This window comes from Rattus rattus, chromosome 5 (genome assembly GCF_011064425.1).
Source record: "Rattus rattus isolate New Zealand chromosome 5, Rrattus_CSIRO_v1, whole genome shotgun sequence".
NCBI lineage: Eukaryota > Metazoa > Chordata > Mammalia > Rodentia > Muridae > Rattus > Rattus rattus.
The window spans coordinates 150941221-150964900 of record NC_046158.1 but is presented as its reverse complement, the minus strand read 5'-3'; the positions used below and the strand labels follow the sequence as shown (position 1 = coordinate 150964900).

Genomic DNA, 23680 nt, shown 5'->3' with positions numbered 1-23680 from the left:
GTGTGTGTGTGTGTGTGTGTGTACCTACTCGTGTTTGTGTAAAGGCCAAAGTGACTTACTCCATTGCTATCCACTTAGGTTTCAAAGCAGAAGCTCTCAAATGCTCGCTGATTGGCTAGACTGGTTGGCCAGTGAGCGCTACTCATCTGTCTCCTCACAACACGGGGTTACAGCCACACAGGGCTACTCTAGCCCATGCCTGGTTTTTCATAACCCACACATAATGTATGTATGCAAGTGCTCAGGAGACCCTAAGGAGGTGTCATTGGAACAGAGTCTTTGCCATGAAAAAGAGCCAGTCTTGTATTAAGCAGAAAAAATAGCATTTTTAAACAGAGGGAACAGGGCTGCAGAGATGGCTCAATGGTTAAGAGCACTGACTGCTCTTCCAGAGGTCCTGAGTTCAAATCCCAGCAACCACATGGTGGCTCACAACCATTTGTAATAAGATTTGATGCCCTCTTTTGGTGTGTCTGAAGACAGCGACAGTGTACTTATATCTAATAAATAAATCTAAAACAAAACAAAACAAAAACAGAGGGAACGGACCATGTAAAGGCTTTGGGTAGAATGAGATTTGTTTGTGTGAGTGTAGGGAACAAGCACCAGAGACAGAATGGGGGAGCAGGTGGGTAAGTCCTGCTGCCTACACGGGGATTTTGTTCTAAGAATAGAGTGGTGTTTAAGCAGGGGCCATGACATTGTTTTCTTTTCCTTTATTTGGTTATTTGTATGTGTGTGTGTGTGTGTGTGTGGACACGTGCATGTGTGTATGCGTGTTCACAGGAGGGTGGGTTTGTTTGTTTTGGTCATTGTTTTATTGCTGTGAAGGGACACCATGACGAAAGCATTTAATTAGGGCATTCTTATAGTTTCAGTGACTTTGTTCATTTTCATCATGGCAGAGAGCAGTTTGTGGCAGACATGGTTGTAGCTTTAATTTTTTCTCAACCCTACTTTTTTTTTTCTTTTCTTTTTTTCATAGCTGGGGACCGAACCCAGGGCCTTGCCACTGAGCTAAAAATCCCCAACCCCTCAACCCTACTTTTAATGAGGGTTTGTAAATGCTTTAACTTCCCTTGTAACCCACCACCCACCGGAGGTAGTGGAAAAGAAGGGATATGGGGGAAGTGGACCTGTTTAGAAAGGTCCTTTGGAGCAAATCCCATCTGTGTTGTCCGGAAATCAGCAATTTAGTTCACAGGTCAGCCGTGGCAGCTCGGTCCACTCACAAACACTTCTCAAATAGATACACCTCAGTCCAGTTCAGTAGTGTCAGGATAGCAGCAGTGTGGCATGATCTAGCAGCTGGATTGGCACAAGTCAGCAGGAGGGACCAGGACCAGCAGGAATGGCAGGAGAAATTCTCTGTTGTGCCTCTCTCAACAAAGTGAAGCTAATCAAAGACACCAGACCAAGAAGTGCTGCAGAGCTAAAACCCTCTCGTAGTCTGTTGGTCTTTTTTTTTTTTTTTGGTTTTTTTTTTTTTTTTTTTTTTTTGGTTGGAACCTCTGTTGGTCTTTATACTCCCTCCAAATATCATGTATCCTCCACAGGTCTTGCCTCAGCATGTGAGTCTGTATCAACTGACATCACTCTGCCAATCTGCTGAGTCCTCAGAAGAGGCCAAGAAGCCACAGCATACCACCAGAAGTTTTTTGGTTCTTTTTCTCTATGGAGTCCTGACAAATGGAGCTCAACTATGCAATGTGAGGCAGACCAATGCATACATGTTGTTAGCAAAGAATCCTTTATCCCACCTCCTTTCACCTGTGTTTGCTTCAGCGAACATTCCTTTAGAAGTATGCCTTACTGAAACATCCTTTTTCTGGTGTCCACTTCAGGAAAACACTCCTTCACATGTTTGCCTCAGCAAAACAGCATCCAACACCACGGACTTTCCAAAGAACCCTTAGTTTCCACTTCACATGGTGCTGGAGAATGAGCTTAAGAGTCCTACATTTGGATCCACTGACAGTAGAAAGACTCTGGACCTGGCCCAGGCCCTTGAAACCTCAAATCCCACCCTCAATGACAGAATTTCTCCAACAAGGTCACACTTCCTAATCCTCTCAAACAGTACCACTCTCTGATGACCAACATTCAAATCTATGAGCCCATGAGGGCCATTCCTATTCAAACCACCACAGGGTACATGGATGTGAAGGACATTGGGAGTTATCCTGAATGGCTTTCCACCATATATTTTGAGGCAGAGTCTCACACCAAACCTAGACCTGCTGATACTGGCTAATCTAGTCAACCAGCTTAGACCCAGGCACCCTTGTTTCTGTCTCCCAAGTGTTGAGATTCCAGGCAGCCCCGATGTCTGATCAATTTCTTCATGAATTCCACGTTCCTCACTCTTGAGGGATGTACTAAAAGACAAGTACTTAATCTCCTGAACCATTCTCCAGCCCGAGTTCCTTTTCTGTTTAGGTATGGTCTCAAATAGCCCAGGCTAGCTTTGAATTCTACAAAGGATAGCCTTGAACTTTGTATCCTCTTGCCTTACCCTTGTGCCCCACTACCCCATGTTTGGATTACAGGTATAAACTGACACAAGACGGTACAGGGAATTGAACCTAGAGCTTCAGGTATAAACTGACACAAGACGGTACAGGGAATTGAACCTAGAGCTTCATGCTATACAAGCAGTCTACAAGCTAAGGGCAGTGAGGCCTCTGGTGTGTGTTTCTCCTTGAGCCAGGAGATTGCCGTTTTGGCTAAACTGGCTGGACAGCAAGCCTTGTGGATCCTCTTGTCTCTGAGTTTGGATTAGAGTACTGGCTCCTTGATTCAGATTTTTTAAAAGATATTTCTGGCTGAGCAGTGGTGTTGCATGTCTTTAAACCCAGGGCTAAGGAGGAAAAGGCAGGTGATTCTCTGAGTTCAAAGTAGGTCTGATCTATAGATGGAGTTCCATGACAGCCAGGGTCAGAAAAACTGTCTGGAAATGCCAAATTAATAATAAACAAACAAATAGGGGTTGGGGATTTAGCTCAGTGGTAGAGCGCTTGCCTAGGAAGCGCAAGGCCCTGGGTTCGGTCCCCAGCTCCGAAAAAAAAGAACCAAAAAAAAAAAATAAACAAACAAATAAATAAAGTGTGATTGGTAAGTTACTAGGGAGGCAGAGGCAAGTGAATCTCTGAGTTCAGAGCCAGCCTCTCGTCTACAATGAAAGTTCCAGGATAGCCAGGGCTACACAGAGAAACTTGCCCCTCTTCAAAAAAGCATGTATTGAAAACAGTCTCTCACACTCTCTCACACAAACCTCAAAGTGTTTATTGTAGTGAGAAAAAAAATCCAAGAACGTAAGAAAATAAAACTTACAATTCTACCACCTTTAAAATATTATCTATTTATTATTTAAAATTACCAAACCTGGGCCTTATGCAAGAGCAGCCAGTGCTCTTGTCTCAGTGGTTACACTGAACCAGCCCTCCAGAAATCCAGCCTCCTGTTAATTATTATTATTGTGCGTAAAAGACGGGTGTGTTCACTTGAAAAGGGTGTGTAGATCAGAGAACAATTCTGGATTCCGTGCTCTTCTTTCACCTCGTAGGTACCAGGATCAAACTTCTCAGGATAGTGTGGCAAACGCCTTTGCTAGGCTGAGCCGTCATGGCAGCCCTTGCTACCATTGTTGTTTATTTCCCAAATGTACACATACTTCTAATTTTTCCCTCACCTTGTACACACTTTCAGACTTCCATTTCTTCCTGAAAACTGAAATCGTAGTTTTCTAATTTAAACAACGCCCCACCCACTTGGCTTAATTATTCAAAACCACGCTGGCGAAGCCTCAAACTTCCCGAGAGCGGAAGTGACGTAAAACGCGCGCGACGCTGAGCCCGTCGCGGAAAAGGCGGGTCGTGTCGGCGCGCCGCACTCGCTTCCGGAAGTGGCTGCATCTTCAGCATGCTGGCGGAGCTCGGTTTCATCGGGACCATCGGCGAAAATGACGAGGTGCCGGTTGAACCCGAGTCGGACTCCGGAGACGAGGAAGAGGAGGTGGGAACCGGCGGGGGAAGGAACCGTGGGCGGGAGCGGCCGGGAACGAGCTGCGAGCTAAGCTGTGCGAACTCCGCAGGCGAAGTCAGTCTTGGTTCCTGCCTGGTTGGGGACACATGCTCCCGTGTATCCACCAAGCCTCCCAGGCTGTTCTAGTGGTGCTAGGGGATGTAGCCTTGAGAAAGTAGCTCTAGGGTGAGTGGCGAGTAAAACAAAAACAAAAACACCCAAAAAGCCAAAAAACCCTGCGTATCTCACATTGTCATCTGCCTGCCTCACACGGCCCTTCGGGTGACCCAGAGCCTCTGCAGTCCGATTCCGAAAAAACTAAAGTCTAAGGCTCCAGTCTTTGCATTTCAGGATGTTGCTGTAAGGTCGTTTGGTGCTCTGCTGGCCAACTTAGGCGTCTGTTCAAGGCTTCTGCCCTCTCTGTCCGTCCACACACCGTTCTTTGCTTCTTCCACTGCCAAGTCACACCCGCAAACCTGCCTCCTTCACATACTTCGTTTCCTGCTCTCTTCGAGTAGTCTCCACACCAAGCAGCAGAGTGATCGTCTCATGATGCCGTTCCAATCCTGCAGTTGCTTTTCTGTGTCTTTCAGAGTGGGACAGGCTCTGTTATCTCCTTTCTGGATTTGACTCTCAACAGCCCTCCTTGTCATGACAACACTGACATCCTGTTCCATTCATGTCATAGAAACTTTTATATTTGTTTTTTTTTTTTTCCCCTGCTCAGAGCCTTTCACATCTCCACCCACCCCACCCCCCAAACATGCTTTCTCTCTGTAGCGCTGGCTGTCCTGGACCTACCTCTGTAGACCTCGAACTCAGAGAGATTGCCTACTTCTGCCTCCTGAGTGTTATCACTGTACAGGACAGCAGTTTTCTGATGTCTGTCACAGGAATGAGGCATTTTAAATAGGATTCAGGCTTGGGAGCAAGAACTTAAGGGTCTGGGTTGGAATATCACTTTTTCCCTCCTGACACGCACCAGGCAGTGATCGTGAGATACTTAGCTCATGCGTTACCCCCTCTGTAAGGCAGAAGTGAAGTGATACCTTGCTTGGTAAGAGGCTTGTTGGTATTAAATTCTGTATCGGTTCTGTGTTTTGTTTTGGAACGGGGCCTTGTAACCCCCCGGCTGGCCTCATTAAATTTGCTATGTAATTAAGACCAGACTTGAATTTCTGACCATCCTGTTCCTGTTTGCACTTTACGTACATTCATGTGTGCATGTGCTTGGAGGTGTTTATGCCCCTGCAAGTGTGGTATATGCGTGTAGGTACATACACACGTGCTCACAAGCCAGAGGTTAATGACTATCCAGTGTGTCATTCCTCAGGAGCTGTCCACCTTGTTTTCTCTTACCGGAGCATGGGACTTACCAGTTAGGGTCGGCTGGTCAGTCAGCTTCTGGGGATATGTCGGTTTCTGCCTTCTCAGAAGTTTTAGAGATGTGGAGACATGGTTCTTCTGTGTAGCCCTGGCTGTCTTGGAACTTACTGTGTAGATCAGGCTGGCCTGCTCAAACTCTGAGATCTGCCTGCTACCTCTGCCTCCCAAGTGCCAGGATTAAAGGTGTGCACCACCACAACTAGCTTAAGATTCATTCATTCATTCATTTATGTTGAGACAGGGTTTCTCTATGTAGCCCTGGCTGTCCTGGTACTCTGCCTCCCAAGTTCTATTAAAGGCACGTACCTCAGCCACCTGGTAGATTTATTTGTTTTTTTATGTTTTGTGGATAGATATGTTTTTGTCTGCATGTTATGTATATATACCACAGGTTCACAACAGCAGAACCTAACTAATGGGCTGGTGACTAAGTACAGTGATAGAGCATTGGCCTGGCATGCCTGAGGGCACAGGTTCAATTCCCAGTACTGCCAGAATAACAAAAAGACATGTCATCGTGTATACATATGAGGCCCGGCATGGTCCCACACTTTTAATCCTTATTTGAGGAGGCCAAAAGAGGGCATTGAATTCTTTGCAACTGGAGTTACAGAAAGTTGTTAGCTCCTAAGTTGGCGCTGGGTACCAAATGGCCCCTGTGGAAGAGCAGTCAGTGCTCTTCACCATTGAGCCATCTCTCCAGCCTAGATGATGACTCACCTTTACGCCTAGTGAGGAGCCTTGTGTGCATTAGGGACTCAGTAGCTCTGTCTTTTTCTCTCAGCTTTACTGAGGTACATTATCGTTAATTGTAATTTTGTAGATATAATGTGGTGATTAGGTATGCGTATATTGTTATTATCATTATCACTGAGATAGGGTTGGATAGCTCTGGCTGTCCTGGAGCTCATTATGTAGTTCAGGCTGGTTTCAAACTCACTGAGATCCACCTGCCTTGGTCTCCAAGTGCTGGGATTAAAAGTGTGCGGCCATGCCAGGCCTCATATGTATACATGGTGACATGTCTTTTTGTTGTTCTGGCAGTACTGGGAATTGAACCTGTGCCCTCAGGCATGCCAGGCCAATGCTCTATCACTGTACTTAGCCACCAGCCCATTAATTAGGTTTTGCTGTTGTGATAAAACACCGAGATCTAAAGCAATTTGGGGAGGAAAGGATTTATTTCAGCTTAGAGTTCTATATCACAGTCAGTCATCAAAGGAAGTCAGTGCAGAAACTCCAGGCGAATCAGGAACTGTAAGCAGAAGCCAGGGAGGAATGCTTACTGGCTTGCTCAGCCTGTTCCTTATATGGTTCAGGACCACCTGCCCAGGAGTGGTACCTCCTATGGTGGACTGGGCCCAACTGGATCGGTCATTAATTAAGAAAATGCTGGACAGATGTTTGGGGATGAAACTTGTTAGGTATTTAATAAAATTTTCTGTGCAGTTACTTACTTTTGGCCTTATAGACTATTGAGCCCCCACTGATAGGTGTGTTAAAAATCTCCCAGGACCGTTGTAGGCTGGTCACTTCCTTATTGTCTGTCCATATTTGCATTCTATGTTTCTTTTGTATTCTGTGTGTTGATTTGAACCCCAGGTCTCACACGCACCATGCAGGCTCTTCCAACTGGTCTACCCATCTTCCCAGCTGTGGGTTTCTCCTGTCAGGCCCCCTCCCTTTCCACTTTCTGTTCTGCCTTCCCTCCCTCATCTCAGCTGGACACTCTCACTCCCACTTCTCCTCTCTGCAGGGACCCATTGTGCTGGGCCGCAAGCAGAAAGCCCTGCAGAAGAACCGCAGTGCTGACTTCAACCCTGACTTTGTTTTCACTGAGAAGGAGGGCACGTACGATGGCAGCTGGGCCCTGGCTGACGTCATGAGCCAGCTCAAGAAGAAGGTAAGACTGACAGGGATGGGATTCAGGTGGTGGGCGATGGATGGGCTGTTAAGGTTGGACAGTTAGTAGGTGTTAGGACAAACACTTACCTCATGGCCTTTCACGTTCATCCTGCACTCAGGAGCGTTTGGAACGTGAGGACTCTGGAAATCCGTTGTGTAGGTTTGATGGAGTAGGGAGAAGAGGTTCTGAGTACCCCATAATCCTCATGACAGCCTCAGAAGAAAGCACGTAAAGTGAGCTGATTGTGGACTGTGGTCAGAACTATATTAGTTTGTCTGCGGGTGACATTTATAACTATCAGAGAATCTTATTCCAGCTGGTGAGATGGTAAGGGCATATGTTACCCGATGACCTGAATTTAGTCCCCAGGACCCACATGGTAGGAGAGAACTGAGTCCTGCTGTTTATCCTCTGACCCCCACGTGCTCTCTATGGCTCTTATCCCCTACATCTGCTTCAGTAAATGAGTAAATGAGTTTTTCTTCTTTATTAAATGCCCACATCTGGGCCCGGTGGCACATGCCTATAATCCTAGCAGAACAGAAGGTGAAGTTTGTGTGTAAGTGTACTGCATGTACAGTGTGTGTGCAGTCTAGAAGAGGGTGTCAGATCCCGTAGAACTGGAGTTTTAGGGGGTCGTGAGCGGTCTGTGGACCTGGAAGCTGTAGTGGAGCCTGGCTCCTCCAGAAAAACAGCCAGCGTTCATAACTGACGAGCCATCTTTCCAGCACCAAGATGTGTGTGTGTGTGTGTGTGTGTATCTGCTAGGCATGTACAGGTGTGTGTGTGTCTGTGTCTGTCGGTCTGTCTGCCTGCCTGCCTGCCTGCCTGCCTGCCTGCCTGCCTGCCTGCCTGCCTGCCTGCCTGCCTGCCTGCCAGGCATGTACAGGTGCCTACTGAGGCCAGAACGGAGAACTGATCTTTTGGAGCTGGAGTTAAAGGTGTCTGTGGACCACCCAGTGTGGTTCCTGGAAATGGAACTCCGGCTCTGTGATTTGAGCAGCAGATGATCTTAACCGCTGTGCCATCTCTCCAGCTTCTAAAATAGTCTTAAAAAAAAATTGTGTTTGTATTTATTCTTATTTTTTTTTTGTTCTTTTTTTCGGAGCTGGGGATCGAACCCAGGGCCCTGCGCTTCCTAGGCAAGCGCTCTACCACTGAGCTAAATCCCCAACCCCATTTATTCTTATTTTTTTTTTTTTTTTTTTTTTTTTCTTTTTTTTGGAGCTGGGGACCGAACCCAGGGCCTTGCGCTTCCTAGGCAAGTGCTCTACCACTGAGCTAAATCCCCAACCCCTTATTCTTATTTTTAAACAAACCATTTAATAACTTTTTTAAACATTTAATATTCATATGTACATGGTAATATGTTTGGATCAAATCCTCCTTTGGTTGTTAACTTTGGTTAACAAAGTTTGCAGATTGATTAAGATTTCCAAAGTGAGCTAAGCCTTTGACAGCACCGTCTAATAGCCTTTGAGACAACCTTAGATAGGGTTGACAGGCCAGGTCGGTTTGGAACTCACTCAAGGCTGGCTTTGGCTTTGTGGCTTCTTGCCTCCACCCTTCCAAACACTAGATTACAGGCATGAGCCGCCATGCCTAGCTCAGACAAGCCTTTTTGGGTCCTGACCCTGGGACATGCCTGTTTGGCGTCCTTCCTGCATTATGCGTTCCTTTGACCTGTCTTGATTTTCTCTTCAGAGGGCAGCCACTACCCTGGATGAGAAGATTGAGAAAGTACGGAAGAAAAGGAAAGCAGAGGTGAGGCTGAGACCCAGCAGTGGCCATTGTAAACGCACTCTGGCCTGTGGCTTTGGGCTTCACTGCCTGAGAGTGGGGCGGGAACAGGTGCTCCAGTCTGCATGGTCCTGACTCCTTACTGTCTGGCTGCGAAGCTCACCATGGCTTCTCTAAGGTTCTGAGTTTCCTGGTGTTTGTAGTCACGCCTATTTTATTTGATTTTTTCCCTCAGGATAAGGAAGCCAAGACTGGGAAGGCAGAGGAGAAAGAAGGTCAGGAGGGCTCTGACCTGAAGGGGCAGGAGAATCTAGGAGAGAATGAGGCAGGCTCCAAGGACGAAGACTCTGAGACTGACTACTCCTCTGAGGATGAGGAGATCCTCACCAAAGCAGGTAGGCCGATGCGCCTGCTCTGCAGGAGGCTGTGCGGTCTTCTGTGCTGGTGCCGCTGGGCCCACAGTGCTGGGATGTGTTGTATTAGGTTGTCTCTTCACCGGCCATCATGTCAGGGGCTTATTCTTTGTGGGCAGCCACTTCTCCCTCATCCTCAGCTCCACAGAGCGTTGGCTCTTCTACAGCTTACCTGCTTGGGGTGACTCAGCCACATTGCGTTTGCCTATGCAGTTGGGGATCCAATGAACATTTGTCAGAATTCACTAAAATGCCACAGTGTTGTGTTGTGTTGTGTTGTGTTGTGTTAAGAGCCTACGGTCTACACTGTACTCCTCAGGCTAGTGTCCTGTCTGCATTTGTTATGATCTGTGACAGGAGGCTGGGACAGCAGCCTCCCTGGACAGTGATGGGCCTAGCAGTCCCTGGACAGTACTGAGGACATGTCCAGAGCAGCACTGGGTAGGAAAGACTATGCTCACTGCTGTGTTTTCCCACAGACACACTCAAAGTGAAGGAGAAGAAGAAGAAGAAGGGCCAGGTGAGCCTGAGTCTGAGGTTGCTGGGCAGCTTGACGTGCAGGCGTGGCTGCTCTGCTGAGTTCTTTTCTTGCGGTCTGGTCTGTTGCAGGAATCAGGAGGCTTCTTTGAAGATGCATCTGAATATGACAAAAGCCTGACCTTCCAGGACATGAACCTCTCCCGGCCCCTCCTGAAGGTAGGGCAGCAAGGGTTTGGCAACAAGGGTTGATTCTTTTTTGATTGATTCACTTTCGTGTGTGTGTGTGCTCATGTGCAGTGTGAATGTATGTGTGCTGGTGCCTGTGGACGTCAGGAGAGGGCATGGATCCCCTGCAGCTGGAGTTCCGAGTGATTGTGAGCTGCCACGGGTGCTGGGAACCAAAGTCAGGTCTCCCGCAAGAGCAGCAAGTGCTCCGAATTGCTGAGCCATCACTCCATAGGGTCTTATGTAGTCCAGGCATCCTGTGAACATGCTGTGTAGCTGAGGTCGGCCTTGAACTCCTGGTCCTCCTGCCTTGTCTCCCAAGGGCTAGGATCTAGATGCACATCACCGTAACCAGCTGACGACTGACAAGGGTCGATTCTTACAGTAGGCTCCATCCAGGCTCCTTGCTTTCCTCATTGACCCCCTCAGTGTTGTGGGCTCAGCTTCCAGAGTTTGAGCAGTAAGTCCCACTTCCATTTGGGATGAAACCAAAGTCCTTGCACTGACTTCCAGACTGCTCTCCCTTCCAGTCCCTTTGGAGGACATTGTAGCACTTTTCTCCTTTGCACCTGCTGTTTCTCTGCTTGAAGGAGTTTTTCTGGAAGTCTCCTGCGGTGCTCTCCCACCCCACACTGTCCAGTGAGTCATCCCTGACACCCCTGGTATGACTCAGTGTCTTCCCTGGTTGTCTGCAGCTCCGTCATGGCTGCGTTTATCTTTATAGAATGGGTGTCTGTCTTGTTTTTCTGCCGTTCCCAGAGCGAGGCTTTCCTTTTTGTTTCCTGCTGTCCAGAGTGCAGTTGGTGCCTTAGGCTCCGGAGCAGAGGCACTCAGAGGAAGCTGTGTGCCTGGGAGGCTTGTTACCTGCCCTGTCTGACTGTGACTTTTCCCTTCAGGCCATTACAGCCATGGGCTTCAAGCAGCCCACTCCAATTCAGAAGGCGTGCATCCCTGTGGGTCTGCTGGGGAAAGACATCTGCGCCTGCGCAGCTACTGGGACAGGTGAGATGGGGGTGGGGAGGAGGTGGAGTGCACAGCGCTCTAGGCTGCTGTGACTGCTCAACACACCTGGCTCCTTAAAGATTGATTAGTGAGCTGGGTGGTGGTGGTGCGCGCCTTTAATCCTAGCATTCGGGAGGCAGAGGCACATGGATCCGAGTTTGGAACCAGGTTTGTCTACACAGAGTTCCAGGAAAACCAAAACTACACAGAGAAATCCTATCTCAAAAAACCTAAAATAAAGATTATGACTACTTTACCCGCTCGTATGTATAAGTACCATATGTGTGCAGGTGTGGTATAGGGCCTTGTATAACTGTACCTAGGGTTGACCGTAAAGTACCATGTATGTGCAGGGAACCCACCCAGATCTTCTACAGGAGCAGCAAGTTCTCTCAACCACCGAGCTATCTTTTCAATAGAAAGTGTATTCCTCTAATCTCAGAACTGAGACAGGAAGATTGGAAATTTCTGCTCAGTCTGGGGGATTAGAGAGTATCTTAAAAAGAAAAGTCTGTAGAAATCTGTACTGAATTAGCAATATGAGGTCTTTGCTGCTAAAGATTTTATTTATTAGTTATGTGTTTGTGTGTATGTCTTATGTGGGTATATGTACATGTGAGTGTGGGTATGCCCAGAGTCCAGAAGCGGTGGCAGGTCCCCTGAGCTGGAGTCGCAGGCAGCCTGGTGGGGGTGCCGAGAGCTGTGTTCATTTTCTAGAAGAGTAGCACTCACTCTGACCGTTGAGCCATCTCCCAGGTGGTGATTTTTTTTTTTTTTTTTTTTTTTAATATTTTAACTCTCTTGCTGTCTTCAGACATAGCAGAAGAGGGCATCAGATCTGGTTACAAATTGTGATCACCATGTGGTTGCTGGGAATTGAACTCAGGACCTCTGGAAGAGCAGTGAGTGCTTTTTAACCGCTGAGCCATCTCTCCAGCCCCTCTCAGTTGGTGATAGTACTGTATTTAAAGCTGTTGGGATGCCAGTTTGGCTTCCTAGCAGCATGCTCTAGAACACTGAACTTGGGGACTGGAGAGATGGCTCAGAAGTGAAGAGCACTGGCCACTTTCTCAGAGGACCAAAGTTTTGTTCCCAGTACCCACTTGGCAGCTTAGCAGGCATCTGTAACTGCAGCTCCAGGGGATCAGATACCCGATCTCTGCTGGGCTCCACGGGCACCAGACATCTGTCCGTCCAGGGTAAATCCTCACAGACATGTAAAATATAAAATAAATAAGCGTCAGGGCTAGAGAGACAGTTTAGGGGTTAAGAGCACTGGCTGCTCTAATGGGACCCAGGGTCACTTCCCAATCCCCAGTGGCAGTTCACAGCTGTCTCTGACTCCAATTCCAGAGGATCCATTGCCCCTGTATGGTTTCAGGACGCATGTGTGGCATCCATGCACAGACATGCACATAAGTGTACAGAAAGGATGAGTCTTTTCGGTGATGAATGACAGAGACTTTAAGCTGTTGAGCTTTGTCTCTGGCATCCACTGGTGCTCGGATGGGGATGGGGATGGGATGATAGTGGGTCCTGGGGAGAATGGCTTGCCTGGTAATTGCTGACCTGCTCCAGCCTGGAGCTTTTCTTTACAAACGTTTACGTGGACATGGTGCGGCAGTAGGCACACACAGCATGCGTAAGTTGTGTGCTCCCATAAGCAGAGATGTGGGTTCCTGTACTCAGCTGGGGCCAAAGCATGGAAGGTGCTGAAGCTGCTCTCTGCTCTCCTGTCCTCCTCTAGGCAAAACGGCAGCCTTTGCACTGCCAGTCTTAGAGCGTCTGATCTACAAGCCCCGTCAGGCTGCGGTCACTCGAGTGCTGGTGCTGGTCCCCACCAGAGAGCTGGGCATCCAAGTGCACTCTGTCACCAAGCAGCTGGCCCAATTCTGCAGCATCACTACCTGCCTGGCTGTGGGTAAGTGAGGGCTGCGGCCTCTGCGAGATACAGTGTGACGGATAGAGGGCAGGGTGACCCTAGATGTCAGGAAGGACCTTTGTGTTAATTGGGTCCACCTCAAAATTGGTGGACATGTTTTCATAGTGGGTACTGGAGCAGGGAAGGATGGTTCATTAAGACTTAACTCTTTTTGTTTTGTTTTATATTTTTGAGGTAAGGTTTTAATATGTAGCCCAGGTTGGCTTAAAACTTTTAACTGTGTATAGTTCAGGTTGACCTCAAATACAGCAATCTTCCTGCCTTCCCTCCTGCTAATGAGTGAGACAGCTAGTACACTCGGCATGACACGACTTCCTTGATTTGTGCTGGAGAGTGAATCTAGGGCCTTTTGTGATACTGTATTATTGAACGCCATTTCTACTCACAAAACTTAACCTTGGGGTTGGAGAGTTAGTCCAGTGGTTCAGAACATGTGCTACTCTAAAAAAAGGACCTGGGTTTCAGTTCCAAGCACCCACATGTAGCTCACAACTATCTGTACTTCAGTTCCAGGGCATCTGACATTCTCCTGACCAGTGAGGGACCAGCACATGGCACACATAACACACACAGGCACATAATAAAATGAAACTAACTTTTACAGAAAGCTTGAGGTGTGATGTGGGCCTTTAATCCCAGCACTGAGAGGCAGAGGTAGTCGGATCTCTGTCAGTTGGAGGCCAGCCTGCTCTACACAGTGAGTTCTACATCAGCAAGGATGCTCAGTGAGACCCTGTCTAAAAACTTAAAGAAGACAGCCTTAAGAAAAAGAATTCTGGGGGGTTAGGGATTTAGCTCAGCGGTAGAGCGCTTGCCTAGCGAGCGCAAGGCCTTGGTTTGGTCCCCAGCTCCAAAGAAAAGAAAAAAGAGAAAGAAAAGAAAAAAAGAAAAAAAATTCTGGGATGGAGATGTGGTTCCATGGTAGGGGCTTGTTGTGTTGTATAGCGTCTGCCAGTCTCTGCGTTCAGTTTCTAATAACACACAAAAGCAGTATTGTTTTGAACTGGAGAGATGGCTCAGCGGTTAAGAGCAATGACAGCTCTTCTAGAGGTCCTGAGTTCAAATCCCAGCAACCACATGGTGGCTCACAACCATCTGTAATGGGATCCGATGCTCTCTTCTGGTGTGTCTGAAGACAGCACAGTGTACTCATATACATAAAATATCATTTATAAAAACCCCCACAGTATTATTTTCCATAGAAACTTTTGTGATCCTAGCTCTTGGGAAGATGAGGTAGTGCTCATTGCCAACCTGGGCTACATATGTGGGGCTCTGTTTTACACCAAACAAGAAAGATGAGGCTTCAAAGGTCAGACTTGTAGGTACTGTATCCGTTTAGGGCGGAATTTCCACTTGGTGTGAGCGATCGTGTTTGGGGAGGACTCTCGGTGAAGTTAGTGTCATGGAGTCTCACTTTGACCCGGTGTGTGCAGTTGGGAATGATCGGGATGGTCATGGTTCCAGGACAGGGACATCATCAGTTTGTGCAGCTGCTGCCTTCAGACCCAGAGCTCTCGCCGTTGGGTTCTGAAGTGCTGCTTTCATGTCTGCGCTCAGCGGATTGTAATGGATGCATCAAAAACCCAAAGAAGACTTAACCTTGACAAAGAGAATTCGGGCATGGGGATATGGCTCCCCATCCATGCTCATTGAGAAATCATATTGCCAAGGCCTTGGGCTCTCTTGCCTCTCTGTGTTCTACATTTGCCCTGAGCCCCAGGCAGGTGACACCACTGCTGAATGGCTGACCAGGTCATCCATGGGGTGTGCTCTGCAGGGGGCCTGGATGTGAAGTCTCAGGAAGCCGCTCTTCGGGCAGCTCCAGACATCCTCATCGCCACTCCTGGCCGGCTCATCGACCACCTCCACAACTGCCCTTCCTTCCACCTGAGCAGCATTGAAGTGCTCATCTTGGACGAGGCTGACAGGTGTGCCTGAGGTGCAGGGCCTGGGATTCTGCACTGTTCCCTGTGTATTCTCTAAGGCTCTGGGTGACTCCTGTGTAGCACCATTACTGTTCACATTGTGTCTCTGTCCAGATTCTGGGTATGTGTGTGTGCCCTCTCCCTCCCCTTCCCTTCCCTTCCCCTCCCTTCCCTTCCCTTCCCTTCCCTTCCCTTCCCTTCCCTTCCCTTCCCCACCTCTTCTTTCCCTCTTCTTCCTCCCCATCTCCCTCCGTCCTTATTCCTCTCCCCCTTCCTCCTTTCCTCCTTTATAACGAGCTGTTTACGAGGTAGGAGAGGTCATTCGGGAATAGTGCTGGTGCCTGTAACCCCAGCACTTAGAAGGCTGGGGTACTGAGGCGTGAAGATGGCCAAGAGTGAGGCTAGCTCAGAGGACATAGCAAGTTCCAGACAAGCCTGTGCACGGAGCGAGTCAGTGTCTCCAAAGAATGAGAACTCTACCATTTCTGAGATTTGAAAATTCGAGATCCTCAGAACAGATCTTTTTCTTGTCTGTACATGGAAAAAAGAAAGGTACCCATCAAAAAAAAAAAAAAAAAAAAAAAAGGGTTGGGGATTTAGCTCAGAGGTAGAGCGCTTGCCTAGGAAGCGCAAGGCCCTGGGTTAGATCCCCAGCTCAAAAAAAAAAAAAAAAAAAAAAAAAAAAAAAAAAGGTACCCATCTTCTGCTGAATACAATAGTGAGAGGAATGCAGGCAATATAGCTTCCGCAGGCTACTTCTGGGACTGCCCCTCCACATTGCCCTCCCCCTCCCCCTCCACACTCTACTTCCTGCCCCTCCACATTTCCCTCCCCTGCCACACTGCCCTTCTCTCCCACACTGCTCTTCCCTCCACACTGCCCTCCCCTTGTTCATATGTCCCAGTTCGACCAATGACAGGTCCATTGAGAAGGTGGGTTACCCTACCACAGGAGAACTGAGCACACCTCACACTTGCTCCTCTCTCAGCTCAGCTGATGACAGCCCAGTTCGTCCAGCTCAGCTCTTGTGTGTCACGTCTGTGGTGCGCCCCTCCTGAACACTGTTAATGCCCACATGGTGTTTCCACAGCACAGCACCATCTCCTTGACCTGCTTCAAGCTTCTGTAAACCCTTACCCAGCAGCCTTCTCCCTAGGATGGCTTAGCATTCCAGTCACCAGGACACAACTGGACAAGCACAGAGAGAGCGAGTCTGAGGGGTTATTCCAGACAGACTAAAGAGACGTGACCATCACCTGAAACACAGCATTTGGGGGTACAGTGGAGGAGATTGGTCTTGTCCAAACACTCATGTCTTTCAGGTGGTTTGACGTTGTGATTATATAGGAGCAGGTTATTGTCTTCAGAATATGTGCTGCTGGGACATTTGGGGACAAGCTGCTGGGATCTCGGTGCCTTGTAGAATAGGACAGAGTCCTGGTGGCTCAGACATAACAGAATAAGGGTGAGACAACAGCAGTCCCAGAGTAAGCCTGAGTCTCAATACGGCCATGGCCTGTGCAGTACCCTCCCTCACCCTCGCTCTTGGCAGAAGAGCTTCCTCAGCATGTCCGCCCCTTCCTCCAGGATGCTGGATGAGTATTTCGAGGAGCAGATGAAGGAGATTATCCGAATGTGTTCCCACCACCGCCAGACCATGCTCTTCTCGGCCACCATGACAGATGAGGTGGGTGTGCCTAGTTGCATGCAGAGGATCCCAGACGGGCAAGCCCTCCTTTTTCTCCACGTCACAGCCCTGACCTTGTACCTGGTAGGTGAAAGATCTGGCTTCGGTCTCCTTAAAGAATCCTGTGCGGATATTTGTGAACAGCAACACAGATGTAGCTCCCTTCCTACGGCAAGAGTTCATCCGGATCCGGCCTAACAGGGAAGGGGACCGGGAAGCCATTGTGGCAGGTGAAGCCTCAGGGCTGGACTGGGCAGGGTGGGCATCTGCACTCAGGCTCTTGGTTTCTTTTGTTGTCTAGATGCCTCAATCCATTGTCCCCTAGCTCAGACAGTGGCACTGCTTGTCACCTAGCCCACGTCACCTCTTACAGGAGGCTGGCTAGCCTGCTGTCTCCCACTTTAGACCTGGCTTCGCCTTGGCATGTGAGCCCCACAGACAGGACATGGTCAGTGTGCTCAGTGCTGGCTCACTCTTCTCTCTGCAGCTCTACTGATGAGAACCTTTACTGACCACGTGATGCTGTTCACCCAGACCAAGAAGCAGGCCCATCGCATGCACATCCTCCTAGGGCTGCTGGGGCTGCAGGTGGGCGAGCTCCATGGTAACTTGTCACAGACGCAGCGGCTGGAAGCTCTCCGGTAATGCTCGGTGCTGCCCTCCTTCCTGGTAGGCCCAGGGGACCTTATGGGGAGCAAGCAGGACCGTGGGGTTGTATTAGAGCAGAGGCAGGAGACACAAATAATACAGTGCCCCACTTTAAGCAGTTGGCTATGCCAGTGTCTGCCACCACACCTCTAGTCCCAGCAGTGGGAGACTGAGGTGGGAATCGGTGACCTCTTGGAAACCGTTAGTTCTAATCTGAATGCTGTAAGGGTGCGTGTAGTTAGATCTGGCCTGACCTTAGAGCACGAGGCTCTCATTGCTTTCCTGTGTGTGGCTTTCCCAGGGCAGTGCAAATGTCAGATTGTTAAGATTCACCTTTGGCCAGCAGCCATTCCACGAGCATCTGCTGTGCATGTGCTACACGGTTCCTGCATGGTTTGCCATTCAGTTCTCCAGAGCAGAGGAGAGCTAGGGGCAGGGCCTTCAGAACGCCCTTACTGCCCTGCTCGGCACTGCCTGAGAGCTGTCTGTCAAGCAAGGAGGCTCCACCCCCTGGGGCTCTGCCCTCTGCTCTCTGCTGTAGTCTGGACAGTCGGTTCCCAAACTCGAGTGTGATGGGAACTGCCTGAAACAGTATACACCCGCCTTGGCTACTTAGTCAGTGCTGGTTGTTTTATTTATTTAGTGCGCTTGAGTGTGTGACATGGTGCCAGTGTGGAAGTCAGAAGAGAGCTTGTAGGAACTAGTCCTCTCCAGCATGTGGGCCCAGGGATTGAGATGCTTCCATCGTGAGGCCCCAGGTCCTCAGGCGTGGTGGCAGATACCTTTACCATTAACATCTCTTTGGCTCTTTCTAGGCGCTTTAAGGATGAACAGATTGACATCCTGGTGGCCACAGATGTGGCAGCCCGTGGGCTTGACATTGAAGGAGTGAAAACAGTGAGTCCTGTATTGCTTGCTGTTGGTGGGGTCCCGGTGCCTCCCTGCCTCCCTGCCTGCTTGTGTTGGTGGGGTCCCGGTGCCTCCCTGCCTGCTTGTGTTGGTGGGGTCCCGGTGCCTCCCTGCCTGCCTGCTGCACCTCAGTATCCTTGCTCTAATCTTCAGGTGATCAACTTCACCATGCCCAACACTGTCAAACACTATGTGCACCGGGTGGGGCGAACTGCACGTGCTGGCAGGGCTGGGCGCTCTGTCTCTCTGGTGGGAGAAGAGGAGCGGAAGATGCTGAAGGAGATCGTAAAGGCTGCCAAGGCTCCAGTGAAGGCTCGGATCCTTCCCCAGGGTGAGCAGCACGGGGTTGGGCTCAGGCAGCTTGAGCTCTGTCGCCTCCTGAGTCCCCTGGACAGCAGCTGTGGAGCATGCAGAGTGGTGACAGTAGGGTCCAGCTCGTCAGAACTTTAGGAGTTAACAGAGCCCCCCTTCCTACTGGGCGGCGAGGCTAGCACTTACTCTTGGCTCTCGTCCCATTTGGTCTGTTCCTGTGGGTGCCCACCCTTTCTTCCTTCCTCCTCCTTTTTTTGAATCCAACATTAGAGATGGAACCTCGTGCCTGTGCATGCCAGGCAGCTACTCTCCTGCCAAGCTTTGTCCCAGACTTTGGTTTGTTTTGAGATGTGGTCTCAGTTGTCCAGGGTGGCCCTCAAACTGGTTCTGTGGCTCAAGATAGACTCCTTTTATTTGCTAGTTTCCTTTTTCTTTTTCTCCTCCTCTTCTTCCTCTTCCTCTTCCTCTTCTTCCTCCTCCCCTCCTCCTCCTCCTCTTCCTCTTCCTTTTTTTCTTCCTCCTCTTCCTCTTCCTGAGACAGGGTCTTGCTATGCTCTGTAAACCGGATTGGCCTCAAAGGTGTGCCCACCATGCCTGGCCTTGGCTTACATGTGTTAACACTGCTGAGTTGAATCTACTTGTGGGAATTAGTGATAATAAAAATGAACTCTGTAATCAGAGAGCTCATCCTTCAGAGTCTCTTCTTTTTGTGGATGTCTTTCATTTCTTTTTGTTTTGAGGTTTTATTTCTTTTTATTTTATGTAGGTGGATGTTCTGATGTTCTGCGTGAATGTCCGTGTAGTGTATGTGTGATGCTCCTAGAGGCCAGAAGAGGGCATCAGATCATCTAGAGCTGGGATTACGGATGAGACTGAGCAGTGTGTGGGTGCTGGGAACGACCCAGGTCCTGGAAGAACAGCCAGTGTTCTTCCAACCTGTTTTCCCCAATGTCATTTCTGGTTGTCACTCAGGGAGTGGGTCCTTCTGTGCCCTTCAGTGCTGTTGTCCTAGTAGCCAGGGATGGAGTAGGAAACAACAGCTGGTATTTTGCTATGGGAGTCAGTGAGTTAACAGTGTGACCCAGTGACAGAAGGAGAGGGGCATGTTAGAAAAGCTGTAGGAACAGTGGGGATCACAGATGTGTGCTGTGTGCCTGGCTTTGTGAGGGTTCTGGAGATCTGAGTGTGTCTTCATTCTTACGTGACATCTCCACGGCCCTTATGTTTACTTTTTTTTTTTTTTGGTTCTTTTTTTCGGAGCTGGGGACCGACCCAGGGCCTTGCGCTTCCTAGGCAAGCGCTCTACCACTGAGCTAAATCCCCAACCCCTTATGTTTACTTTTGAGAAGACTTCTGGCTCTCTTGTGCTCAGGCTGGGCCGAGCAGGTCTCAGCCTCCTGAGTAACCAAGGATTGGCGGCCGTCATGGGCCTCATTCTTAGTAGGTATCTGCATTATTTTCGCTAACTGCCTAGTAGTCCCCTTCATTTTTATTCTTCTTTTCCTTTCCTGTAAGATGTTATCCTCAAATTCCGGGACAAGATTGAGAAAATGGAGAAAGATGTGTATGCAGTGCTGCAGCTGGAGGCAGAGGAGAGAGAGATGCAGCAGTCAGAAGCCCAGGTGAGGCTGTGTGGCCTCTCCCCACTCCTGCGCTCATGACAGCTGCAGCGCTCACCTGGCAAGGACGCTGCAGTGTGACCACGGGTATCCTTGTACCATCCCCACAGATCGACACAGCACAGCGACTCTTATCCAAAGGGAAACAGACAGCAGACCAGGAGCCTGAGAGGAGCTGGTTCCAGACCAAAGAAGAGAGGAAAAAGGAGAAGAGTAAGTCCTGAAGCTCCTCACTGGCTGAGCACTGTAAGGGCCCGACTTTGAATTTCCCTGTATAAGGAGCTCATGACATAACTTCCACGTTGAGGGATATTGAAAGTTTAGCCAATTTTTGCCACTAGGCAGATGGGGTAGGATGTCCTGAGAATCTTTGAACATGTGCCCCTTAGTTAAGTAAGCGTGTGTGTTCTGTCGGGTATTCTGAAGGTGACGAGGGATGCCGATCTCTGACTGTACTGGCAGTTTCAAAATGACCTCCCATGTAGGCTGTGCCAGCAATGTCAGACATCCTACCTCTATTTGATGGGACAGGCAGGAGGGTGAGTGTATTAGACTCCATGGTAGAAGAGGGCTGTGACTGTTGGTGGAAGCTGTTGAGTCCTAGGTAAAACCTGTCTTTGCCCTTTGTAGTGGGAGTGGAGAGAGTAGGAACCCTCAGTGTACCGAGGCAGCTGGGGCTGAGGAGCTGAGGGACAGACAGCCTCAGCTGTTTCTCTTCAGGGTCTTAGGTTATCCACCCTGTTATTTATTTATTTATTTATTTATTTATTTATTTATTAAGATTTATTCATTTCATGTATGTGAGTACACTGCCACTGTCTTCAGACACACCAGAAGTAGACATTGGATTACATTACAGATGGTTGTGAGCCACCATGTGGTTGCTGGGAATTGAACTCAGGACCTCTGGAAGAGCAGTCAGTGCTCTTAACCCCTGAGCCATCTCTCCAGCCCTAGGGTCTCTCATTGGTCTAGAACAAAGCAAATGGGCCTAGTCTGGCTGGCCAGTGAACCCTAGGGATCAGCCTTTCTCTGCCACCTCAGTATTGGGGTTATAAACAGATTACCACCACCACTACCCCGTCTAATAGCTTCTGGGTGCTGGGCTCACCCTTAATCTCAGGATTCTGGTGGCAGAGGTGGGTGGATCTCTGAGTTCCAGGCAAGCCAGGAGTACATAGACTCTGTGTCGAGAAGCCAGTTTAAAATGAACAGGGCCAACTTGCCAGTGGCTGCACCACTGAGGAGTATGACTCCCCTTCTCCCAGCAACCATAATTGAGCAGCCCTCCCCAAGCCATCATTCTTCCCTGAAGGGCACTTTACTCAGTGAGCTGTCACCCCCTAGTTACTTCTCATTTTAATTATTGACAGAATCAAACAGCCCCTAAAGTCCACTCTGTTTTCATTCCAGTTGCCAAGGCTCTGCAGGAGTTTGACTTGGCCTTAAGAGGAAAGAAGAAAAGGAAGAAGTTTATGAAGGACGTCAAGAAAAAGGGGGAGATGACGGTGAGTGGCCTCCCTGTGGCACAGGGTCCCATGGAGCACTGGTTGGTTCTGTGCTCATCCCTCACTCTGCTCCTAGGCGGAGGAGAGGTCCCAGTTTGAAATCCTCAAGGCACAGATGTTTGCAGAGCGGCTGGCCAAGAGGAACCGCAGAACCAAGCGAGCACGGGCAATGCCTGAGGAAGAGCCTGCAGCAGGCCCTGGTAAGCGATGAGGAGGTCCATTCTGATGCCTGCACCAGGGCAAGAGTTGGTGGGGTGCATGGCAGTGACCAAGCTTTGGAGGACTTGGGATGTATCCGTGTACTTGAATTCTGGAATTCTCTCCCTCAGTGTCAGGGGACTCAGTAGCCTCTGAGCCATTTTTCTCTGTGTGCAGCCAAGAAGCAGAAGCAGCACAAGAAGTCTGTGTTTGATGAAGAACTCACCAACACAAGCAAGAAGGCCCTGAAACAGTACCGGGCTGGGTAGGTTTAAGTGCTGTGCTCAGCCTCTGTGCTGCTCACAGAAGCATCTGCGTCCATGCTCACTCCCAACTCTTCCCTAGAGCTTCATAATGCTGTGTGACTCAGGTCCTGATGAGCAGGAGCAGGGGAGGTCTAGTGTGCTCCCTACATGAGCTCTCCTCATATAGACAGCTTGATCTGGCTGGTCGGAAAGGCCTGCCCGCTGATTCTGAGTTGTCGACTGACTTCCAGAAGGGCATGTCGTTCTGTACAAGCCCACAGGAGACTGAACCCCAGCTGCTAAACTCTCCTCTCCGCACCCGTCCCTCCTCTGCTGGCCAGCGAAGCCAAGATAGGGTGGGTGCCGTCACTCATGCCCCACAGCCCGCCCAGCTCATTCCTCATCTCTCTTACAGCCCTTCCTTTGAAGAGAGGAAACAGTTAGGTCTGCCCCGCCAGAGGAGAGGGAACTTCAAGTCTAAGTCCAGGTGATGCTGCGCTTTGGAGGACTGAGGGGCTGGAGAGGCAGGCTGCTGTGGGAGGCAGTACTGTCCTCCCTTCTGGTTCTAATGTTGTTGATTTCCTTAATAGGTACAAGAGAAAGAAGTAGTATGAGTGGTGTGAAGAAGTTGGTGGGACAATTTTATATCCCTTCCCTGTGGGAAGTCATCTTGTCTTGGTCTGAAGTTTTCCATTTATGAAACCCCAAACCCGAGGCTGGAGAGATGGCTCACTGGTTAAGAGCACTGACTGCTCTTCCAGAGGACCGGAGTTCAAATCCCAGCAACCCCATGGTGGCTCACAACCATCTGTAATGGGATCTGATGCCCTCTTCTGGTGTGTCTGAAGACAGCTACTGTGTACATACGTACATAAATAAAATCTTTAAAAACAACAGATCCTCCTGTTGTCTGTGGATTTGTTGGAACAGCTCTTAGATACTCACCCAGTGTTATTCATGCCTCCTTTTTAAAATCTTGAGTGTGGAGCCCAGGCTAGCTTGGAGCCTGCAGTTTAGGCCTCTATTTATTGATGGGATTACAGGTGTGCACTGCTGTGCCGGGTTCCCCTTCCTGGCTAGATCTACACATACCAGATGCAGGAATTCTACTGTGGGACACAGCCAGTTCTCCAGCTGCATAGACCCTGCTCACACTTGCCAACTCGGGCTGTTTAGTAAGTCAGGGCTCATCTGGGGCTGGGGTACAGGTCAGACCAGGCTCTGCCACAGGCAGAAGGATCTCCTGTTAAAAGGCGGGGCTGGTGAGACGTCTCAGTCAGCAAAGGCAAGACTGACCTGAGCCCCATGCTGGGACCCGAACCCTGGGAGAAGACTACAATGTGTTCTAAACAGTAAAGTGCTGAACTCTTAGGAATAGGCACAGGGTATATCGTCTCGGGACTCGTGAGACATTTGCTATGGGTTAAGGAATGTCTTACCAAAAGTGATATGCCTCACCATAGGCAGTGCCCCACCCACTACTGCTACTGAACGGAAGAGAGACAAATC

At 49.3% G+C, this 23680-nt stretch overlaps 1 protein-coding gene across 2 annotated transcripts; it reads left to right on the top strand.

Annotated features, from left to right (window-relative positions):
• Nucleotides 1-3869: 3869 nt before the first annotated feature.
• Nucleotides 3870-23069, top strand: Ddx27 (DEAD-box helicase 27). 2 transcript variants are annotated; one of them, XM_032904767.1, is made up of 21 exons: nucleotides 3870-4014; nucleotides 7166-7312; nucleotides 9020-9079; nucleotides 9291-9450; nucleotides 9948-9988; nucleotides 10078-10164; nucleotides 11070-11175; nucleotides 12923-13096; nucleotides 14898-15048; nucleotides 16633-16732; nucleotides 16821-16962; nucleotides 17220-17373; nucleotides 18196-18277; nucleotides 18443-18620; nucleotides 20117-20223; nucleotides 20331-20433; nucleotides 21634-21728; nucleotides 21805-21928; nucleotides 22104-22191; nucleotides 22587-22658; nucleotides 22762-23069. In XM_032904767.1, the coding sequence occupies exons 1-21, from the start codon at nucleotides 3922-3924 to the stop codon at nucleotides 22778-22780; spliced, it is 2283 nt and encodes a 760-aa protein (XP_032760658.1). In that variant the 5' UTR covers nucleotides 3870-3921; the 3' UTR covers nucleotides 22781-23069. The 2 variants fall into 2 exon arrangements, with proteins under 2 accessions (XP_032760658.1, XP_032760656.1); XM_032904765.1 differs by lacking the exon at nucleotides 3870-4014 and having other exon boundaries at nucleotides 7145-7312.
• The last annotated feature ends 611 nt before the right edge of the window (nucleotides 23070-23680 follow it).

Coding starts and splice junctions, on each gene's coding strand:
- Ddx27 (XM_032904767.1), top strand. CDS start 3,922: ATGCTGGCGGAGCTCGGTTTCATCGGGACCATCGGCGAAAATGACGAG. Junction 20,434..21,633: donor AGAGAGGAAAAAGGAGAAGA/GTAAGTCCTGAA, acceptor TTTTCATTCCAG/TTGCCAAGGCTCTGCAGGAG. Junction 21,729..21,804: donor AGAAAAAGGGGGAGATGACG/GTGAGTGGCCTC, acceptor CTCTGCTCCTAG/GCGGAGGAGAGGTCCCAGTT.